The sequence below is a fragment of the Lactuca virosa genome, chromosome 3 (assembly GCF_052849685.1).
Source record: "Lactuca virosa cultivar CGN04683 chromosome 3, Lactuca_virosa_CGN04683_v6, whole genome shotgun sequence".
Lineage (NCBI taxonomy): Eukaryota > Viridiplantae > Streptophyta > Magnoliopsida > Asterales > Asteraceae > Lactuca > Lactuca virosa.
Window position 1 is genome coordinate 17,221,022 of NC_136428.1, and position 9,155 is coordinate 17,230,176.

The window sequence follows — 9,155 nt, forward strand, 5'->3', positions numbered from 1 at the left end:
TTGTTATTTCAGATATGACAGACCAAAACCACATCAAAACTATTTATCGGGAACGAAACATGCAAATTTTAAACGTATGTCGATGACCCAATTTAATTTTAAATAAAAACTAAACGCACAATTTGATATTTGAAAAGGAAAAAAAAACAAGTAATTTTCTTGTTAGAAAATATACCATTTATTATTATTATTTTTGTGTTACTTAACAAGGATTTATTTTGTGTGGTTTTTAGACTGTCTACATGTAAGTTGTATCTCACCAAACATCGAAATCCGAATTATAAAATGGACTACAAAATTTTAATTTTTCAGTCGTTTCCAAAAGTCTCTCAAACCTTCAAGCCTGGAGTAGAGTTTCGAGGGCTTCAAAGAATAACGGAGCCATTTCAGGGCTGGGAGTTTTAAGGGCACATTTAACGCCGGGAGACCCCAAAACTGCTGTGAGTTCGATCAATAAAGGGATTCCTCTTGGGAGTTTAGCAGATAAATACAAAACCTCTTGGTTTTTCTTCTTACGCTTCGCAATGAAAAACATATTTGAGGAAGCCAACTCCTCTATAGTTGCATCAACGTTGTTAATCAAAATTCCACGAATCTCCTTCGAGACCTCATTCGAATCCGGCAATGACCTCCATGTCTGCAATCACAATTTTCATGGAATTGGAGATTTACAAGACAAGGTAAAAAAAAATGAAGTACCTACCTCAAGGAAGATGTCGCGTTCCATTTTTCCATCTTCTGTGAACAATACAAACAACGAGATTCGATCATTAAAGTACCATACAGGCTGTTGATTGTTCTTCACTGCAACCTGTAAAAGCGAGGTCGGAGAACCCGGCGCCATATTCTGGAACAGAACCATCGGAAGAAGGGCTTTTCTGGTCGTTCCCGGTAGCAATTCCGGTACCTGAAGTGGTCCACCGGCAGCAAGACCGAAGGTATTTTTATTGAACTGGATCATAAATCCATCGAGTGAATTCTGTGTGTTGTTCTCCAAAATTAAGCTGTAAAAAACCTTGCCATCTCTCCTCACCAGCTGCGCGCTAATCTGTAAACCTTGACCATTTGCAGCCGGTAACAAAATCGGTAGCGGCGGCCTGCAAAACCAGAAAGCTTCTATGATCTGTGCAAACAAAAACCGAGATGTAAACCCTAATATTTACCCTGTAGGTGCTGAAGGCGAATCAACAGGCACCATGGCATTACTATTACCAACATCAACATCAAGACCTAGATCGAGTAAATCTGGAATGGAAGCAGGTGGAAGAGATGTTTGCTTTGTTAAAGCATAAGGAGAAACAGGTATAGTAGTAGGTGATGGTGCACCATTAAGAATATGTGCACGTGGTGTATTGGAAAAGCCCTCTGGTAACTCTTCTTCTTCTGTTTTTGGAATGGTTCTCACACGAGTTACAAATGTTTCAGGCGTTTTGTGATAAACAGAGGACAATGTAGCAATGTTAGCCAGAAGTTCAGAGAGGAGAGATGAGTCGAATTGATTTGAATCATCACTAATCACTGGTTTCTCAGCTAAAACAACATCTTTTGCAGCCTGAGAATTAAAATGCTAGTCGTTATGTCGTACTGCATTCTATAGTGACTGATTGTATGATAACAAAGCGTAACTAGATACTAAATTACAATTTTTGGGCCCACACAAACCTCAGTAAATACTAAATACAAACCTCTGGATCTGTTGAAAGAAGACGCCAATATATGTAGGCCCGATCTCGTAGATCTGGATTGTCGGTCTCCAAAGTTGCATTATTTAAAACAACCTAAAAAGAAAATATCATAACTTTAAAGTTAGTTTTATTTGTTTAATATATAGAAACACAACAATATAATCAATCTATGATACCTGAATCATCTGTTGGGGTCCTTCAGTTGGCTTCTTAAGAAAGAGTTTGACTGTTGCTGTTAATAATTGTAACTGGACTTGTGCAGGTTCTTCAGGGAAACTCTCCAGGAAGCTTTCAAGAAGTTCATCAGCATTATCGATTCTCTCAGCATATTCACCAATTATCCAAATCATTGACGCCTGTGTAAAAATTAAAAATAAACAAACATTTGGTTAAATTTTAACCAAAATAAAATGGATTTTCGAGATTTTATTTAAACATGCCTAGTACCTTTGCCTCTGGCTCATCTAAAGTGTCCAAACTCTCACAAAGTGTAGCAATGATAGATTCATAACTGATAAAAAATAATAAATTTGAGGTTAATTTTTTTCATATGAAATGATTTTATTAGATGAGCATCAGAAACTTACGTGTTGGGATATCTTCTAAAAATATCTTTAATGACTATAATCGCTTCTTGGACTACATAATTTACTTTAATTTTGATGAGTTCCAAAAGAACACTAATGCAACGTTCAGCAGCTCTCTCTAACTTGATAGCACATCGTCCAATGGCACGGACACCCTTTCTAACAAAATCTACATCTACTTCAGTAGCATACTCTTTAAACTCCAACAAAACCTGAGGGACAAAAATGTAATTACGATATAGAACAAAGTCCATCAAATTGCAGTAAAATGGTAAAACAAGATCATTACCTGGTCAATATTTCTTTCTGAAGCAAGCTTAATCATGATCTCTAACTTTTCCATTTTCACATATATCGGATCATTGTACTTGCAAAAAAACACCTGGAAAGTAGGTTGCCTTTTGATATTACATGATTTTATCTCCCTGATACTAATAAAGATTTTTTTTTTTAAAAAAAAAGGTGAAACGTTTTTACCTTGATTTCATGAGCAAGAATTGTGGGCCTTCTTTGTACAATAAGGTTAATGTTTCTCAAAGCAACATATTGAATCTCAGGTTCTGCAGAAAGTAATGTTACAAGAGGAGGAGCCATTTTCTTGCATAGATTCCGAGTCAAATCAGGACTAGTGATCACTTCCATTTGTTGAAGAATCATCTATATATATGAACACAATAAATAAAATCTTAAATAAAAGGAAATATGTTAACAAGGGAAAAATAAAATAAAAAGCAATGCCACCTTAACAGCTGAAAGAACCACAGCACAATTTGCATGTTGTAGCCTTGGAGTAACTCTTTCCACAATATTTTCAGCTTCACGTGCATCCGCTGATTTGTACTTTGAAAGAGCATCTAATATGAAAACTTGACCCCACCTGAATAATGAAATGATTAAAATTAACTTTATAGGAAAAATTACTACAAGAAATCAATAATAATACTCACTCAGTGCATTCATTAAGAGCTGCAAGGAGCTTTGCAAGTATAGGTCTAGTGACCTGAAACACGATCTTAATACTGGTATCTTGGATTTCAGCAAGAGCTGCAACAGCATTTGCTACCACCATTGGGTTATTGTCAGATATCAAATTTGTGAGACTTTCCAAAAAACCCCTTTCTTCAACCAATTCAGCATTAATGTCATAAAGTTTAGCAACACATATAGCTGCTGTTTTTCGAACATAAGGGTCACCATCCTGAATGATATAGAAAAAAAATGGTCTCAAAGATTCCCAACAAATAATATTGGCATATATATATATATATATATATATATATATATATATATATATATATATATATATATATATATATATATATATATACTCTGGTTGATCAATGATTGAAGATTCCAACAAAAGAGAAAGATAATAACAACCTTAAGACATCTCTGGAGGGGATCACAAAGATATTCTGTAATTTTTTCAACTCGGATGCATCCCATTGTGCGAACAGCTAATGCACGAATTAAAGGATTTGGATCTTGTGTATCCTGTAACATAAAGTTTACTGGTAAAGTAGTAATGTGATGATCATAATGTATTGTATCAAAACGTACAAGAGCTTTTACTGGTTATTACCTTCACGAAAGTGTTCACTGCAAGTATGGCCAAGTCAGGTTGGCTTTTGGCATAGTTTATGAGATACAAGTAAACAAGTTTTTTAAGCTCTAAATTTTCTGTTTGCATACAATTTACAACATCTGCAAAAAGTGATGAAACATCCTTCCCAACCGTCATGGCAGCAATCACCTTTTTGACAGCATCTTTTCTCTTATCCTGAATTGAAGAAGACATGTTTGTTAATTTACATCAATTTAATAAACCAAAAGTTACCATAAAAGGCTATATATTATTAGCTCAAAACTTCAAATTATGCCTGAATTTCCGTCTGTTTCAAAAAGTACAGTGTGTATTCAAATCCCACAAAAGATGCAATGTAATTTTAAGTTACGAAGGTAAAAACAGCGGCCTCCATCACCAAATACTTCTCCATTGAAGAGAATCTTACGAAGGGAGACAATGTGATTTTAGTTTCTCAAATGGAACAGTGGCTCATTTATACCAAATATATAACTAAAATTTCCGCCAAATTCCAACATTCTAGAATACATGATGTTCCATGCATGCGGATCACGAATTCACAATAAACAATTTTAAAACAACTAGCTCGGTTGATCATATCAGTGAAGGATCAGACAATATAACCGGCACAAATGCACAATGAAAAATGGTTAAGAGGATCGTCAAAAAAAAAAACTTATGAAATTGGATAATTTAAGATTACGAAATCATAGGATTTGGAACCTTGTACTGAGAATTCAACTCCTCTTTGAGCTCCGGGATTTCTCCTTTTTTAGTTGTGGAGAAGTATTTTGAATCGTGGCCGCTCATTGTTGTTTATGAACTCCGATGACACAACTCGACGGAGAAGATGACAGTTGTTTGAGAGAGGGGGTGAAAATGGAGCTTTGAGGAGGGTGGTCTGAAAAGTCCGGTAAGAAACCAAACCGGTTCAAACCGAATTAGGTGAGTCGGCCCTTAGTTCGGGGTTACCAGTTATTTATGTCATTTTATTGTTTATCGGTGAAATTAGACCCAGTAAAATACGTACGCGTTGACAAGTGTCCATTGATGCACCTAAATACAGGCATATTCTTTTTCTTTTTAATATACACGAATGGTCCCTCAAGTTTAAGATAACCTGTATCGTTGGTACTTAAGTTTTTTTTTGAATGTGAATGGACTTATAGTTTGTTTTTGTTTCATCTTTGGTCCCATTCATATATGAAATAACTATATTATTCTTATTTTTTATTTAATGTTTATAATGTAAAATAAAAAAAATAGGGTCGGTATAGCCTATGCTCTCCCTCAATCAGCCCCAGCCCCACCCTGACCCATTCTTGTTCCTCATTTCTTGCCGAACTAAGTTGCATATATGGTTGAAGAACATTAGTCGCCCCTTGTTCCTCCTTTTCCTTATCCCTTCCCTTCCCTCTGCCGACCCTATTGTTTCGGTCGTGATCTCCTCCAAAACCAAAATAAACATAACTCAAAATCAGTGTTAAACAAATCGATTAAAAGAGGCAAATTCAAGATCGAACCAATCAAATTAACATGTTAGACATATCTTGATAAATAACATTCACTCATGAAGATAAAATGTAACCAATCTATAAAGTAGGTCAAATAGATAAAGAGCATGTTCACTCATGAAGTTTGCTTCTTGGAAATTTTGGTCAACTGCCTATGTCCCATAGACCTTCATTTTACGCCTTTATCTTCTAGATGGAAACCACAATCTTTAGATTTGATTTCAGCTGCCCCAAGAACATTAGTAAAAATGATAACCATCTTGTTGTGTTATGCGTCTGTTTATTTGTAGGCATAGGGCAATTGTAACACCGTAAATTGTCAAACAAAATTTTCATTTTATAATCACATAATTCTCATAACACAATTCACAAAAATCCCATTTATTTAATTAACAAAGCGCAACTCCATAACTGGGTGATTAATAATCCAAGATCCTCAAAACATAACTCTTTCTCTTGTGTGTGCAATCAAGTCGACGCCTTCCCGTGATCCTGAGAAGTACCTGAAACACATATCACATAACATGGTAAGCACGAAGCTTAGTGAGTTCCCCAAAATATCACACATATCTCATTAGCCTCTCATGGCTATACTTAGATAAGACCCTCCGGTCAATGTGTCTCAGTGGGACCCTCCGGTCCCACAACTCGGGTGGACCATCCGGTCCTAACTCAGTAAAGCTCAGAATAATACAAACCATAAATCACAAAGACATAATGCAGGATATCACAATACTTAATAATAGCATACAAGACCCTCCGGTCACACAAATTACCACTCAAGGTAAGTATAATGAGAAGACTCACCTCGGATGATGAACAGCTCCTATAGATGCTGCTGCTGCACACCGGCCTCTAACACTGGACCAAAATCCACAATTACCCGATTAAGATCTAAGTACAAACCCTCACTCTTTAGGTCTAAAGGTAGTTGTTGGAACCTGAAAGTGAACCTCTAGCAATCCTAAGTACTCATTCCGAAGTGTGTATGTTCCGAAGTGAAGAGTGGTCCGGAATCTGTCCGAACCAGATGAGAAGAAGATACGAAGATGAAGACATTCCGGAATGACTCTCATGTCCGGAATGGATGTTGATCCGGAGTTAAACTATTTTGTCTTTGTGCATTTATTATATTTGTCTTTGTATTGATGTGACTTTTCATAGGATTTAGTCTTTTGTTGTATTTAGACAATCAGAATGTCATAAACATTTCTATTGTCCAGTCCTATGTAAGTGCTCTGGTTAATTCGTTGTAACCTTCACTCCTATTTATAGGAGTATTCAATACAAGTCAACTACGGATCTTTCAATCACTTTTTGGCATTCTTATTAAGTTTATTTCAAACATTCTTCTTGTTCTTCATTTATTAGCTTTACTATGATCATTCATTCTCATTCTTCATTTAATGACTTGATCATTTGTTGAATATATTATCTAAGACTTGACTGGTCTTTCCAGACTTGACTTGAACATTTATTAAAAAGCAGACATTGATCTTAAGCATTCACTCAAGGTTTGAATTATCAAACCTTGTCCCTGCGCATCACATAGATCTTGTTCTCACAATTGGTATTAGAGCTTGAGTGGTTGTCCTTTGAATCTATAAGATCAGATTATAGTTGGTTTGAAATTACCTTGGTATTTCAACCATTTATGTGCTAAGGATAAAAGTTCTTCTATATACCACTTTAGCTTGAAGATATCTTAGCTTCAATGGCTGCTTCTAAAACTCAGCAAATGATTTCAATGCAAATCGCAAATAGTGTGGGTGGCCCTACACATGCCCCATTACTAGTTGTGGAAGAATATGATCACTAGAAAGTTAGAATAGAAAGATTCTTACTTGCCAAAGATAATGGTGAAGAAATCTGGAGATCCGTCACAAAAAGTCCACATGTTCCTGTAAGAACAATTGTAAGAGATGCAACTGCTCAGCTCATACGAGAAGATGAAACTCGCCCAGCTCCTCTAACTGTAGATGATATCGAGAAGCTTCATCCTGATCAAGTTGCTTTCTCAAAAATGGTGTTTGGTGTTCCTCCTTCACTCTTCGAGCACATCAAGTTGTGCAAATCAGCCAAAGAGATTTGGGACACTCTTCAGGACCTAATTTAAGGTTCATAAAATATGAAAGACAAGCGCCTCGCCTCAGTTGTCAACGACTTTGACACTTTCACTACCACTCCTGGTGAATCAGTAGCCTCAACCTCCAAGCGTTACTGAATCGTGGTCAACAGCATGACTGCTCAGGGGATTGTCCGAACTCCTTTGAAGTACAATCTCAAATTCATAAACAGTCTCGGCAAAGGATGGGGAAATGTGAAATCTTGTCTCCAAAGTAATGGTTCCTTAAAAAAGTTGAAGCTCTATCAACTTTTTGATGAACTTCAAGGACATGAGTCAAATGTTGCTCAAACCATAAGGGAACTCTCCGGAGGTCCTCTTGCCCTTGTCAGTTCTTTCGAATCAACCATTCCAAACTCATCTATTTCGGATCCCTTTAAACCCATTGTTCCATCTGTTCAAACATCCGCACCCATCTTACCCACACAAATCTATCATGTTGATGATTCTGAAGCCACAGACTCTGAACTCCGTTTCCAACAGGAGTTCGCTCTACTCTCAATGAAGTACAAACGTCCCTTCAATCCTTCTTACAAACCATACCAAAACAGATTCCATGCTCCTCACCAGAACAATCCGCAACCACACTCAGCTCCGGAACCTAAACCAACTTCGGAAAATCCTCCTGCATACAAACCAAACATCACCAAACCAAACTCTACTCTGGAACCCTCTCAGAGTTCCAAATCGGACAAACCAAAAATTATGTGTCATAAGTGCGGACATGCAAACCATTTTGCTAAAGATTGCCTGGGTGATGCTCCGCAGAAACCAAAAATCAAGGATTCAGCTTACTATGTCCGAAGAGCACAAGAGATGGCTGAAAGCGAAAAAGCCTTTGTAACAACGGTTTCAAGAGATGTCGAAGGATATTGGTCATCCGGGGATGATGATGATATGGTAACTGGAAGGAACTGTTGGGTTATGAGCATTCTAACACTCCTAAGTGTACATGCAACCCTAAATACCTTGGATCTATGTTTTCTCTATTATACATACAATTATGAACATCCAAGGTATTATCCTAATCTAGCATACAAAATAATAAATATAACAAGATAGAATACATACCTCTTTGATGTAGAATGTCTTCATGAAGCTTGAGTGCCTAGTGCCCCAAGTGTGACACCTCAAATGGTTCACACAACACCAAATACACTTGGAATAACTTGAGAGAAACTTGAACACTCCTTGAAATCGTCTAGCCCTCACACTCACACATTAGTGCACGATTTCTTGAGCCATGGGATTCTTTTATATGGTGGCTATTAGGGTTACACCATGTAACTCATAACTTTACCCATTCCTTATGCTCCATGGATTTTAACCTCCATGGAGTATCCATGGGTCACCCCATGGACTTAGTCCAACATAAGGAATCTTGGATCACAAGCCCACATATATAAGAATGAATGATTTACACAATCAACCCATATATTTAATTAGTCTCCTTTTGATCACTTAATTAATTCCAAATTAATTCTTGATCAATACTAATTAAATAACCTTATTAATATATTAGAACTTATAATATATTAACCAACCTTAAGTGTTATTTCTCTCATTATAGTCTATCCAAATGCATGATGCCATGCAACCCAAATGGACCATGCCGGGTCGGGTCAAGTCTTACCAATTATAGTTATGGACTTAGACATT

General features: G+C 36.6%; 1 protein-coding gene across 1 annotated transcript; it reads right to left on the bottom strand.

Annotated features, from left to right (window-relative positions):
* Window positions 1-201: 201 nt before the first annotated feature.
* LOC145165282 (beta-adaptin-like protein C) lies at window positions 202-4,782 on the bottom strand. The gene is made up of 14 exons (XM_079083994.1): window positions 4,581-4,782; window positions 3,855-4,052; window positions 3,653-3,766; window positions 3,220-3,470; window positions 3,014-3,149; window positions 2,750-2,929; window positions 2,562-2,654; window positions 2,273-2,484; window positions 2,133-2,196; window positions 1,862-2,041; window positions 1,686-1,778; window positions 1,164-1,552; window positions 704-1,097; window positions 202-637 (listed from the first exon to the last, which is right to left on the bottom strand). The coding sequence occupies exons 1-14, from the start codon at window positions 4,665-4,667 to the stop codon at window positions 338-340; spliced, it is 2,691 nt and encodes an 896-aa protein (XP_078940120.1). The 5' UTR covers window positions 4,668-4,782; the 3' UTR covers window positions 202-337.
* Between the last annotated feature and the right edge of the window lie 4,373 nt (window positions 4,783-9,155).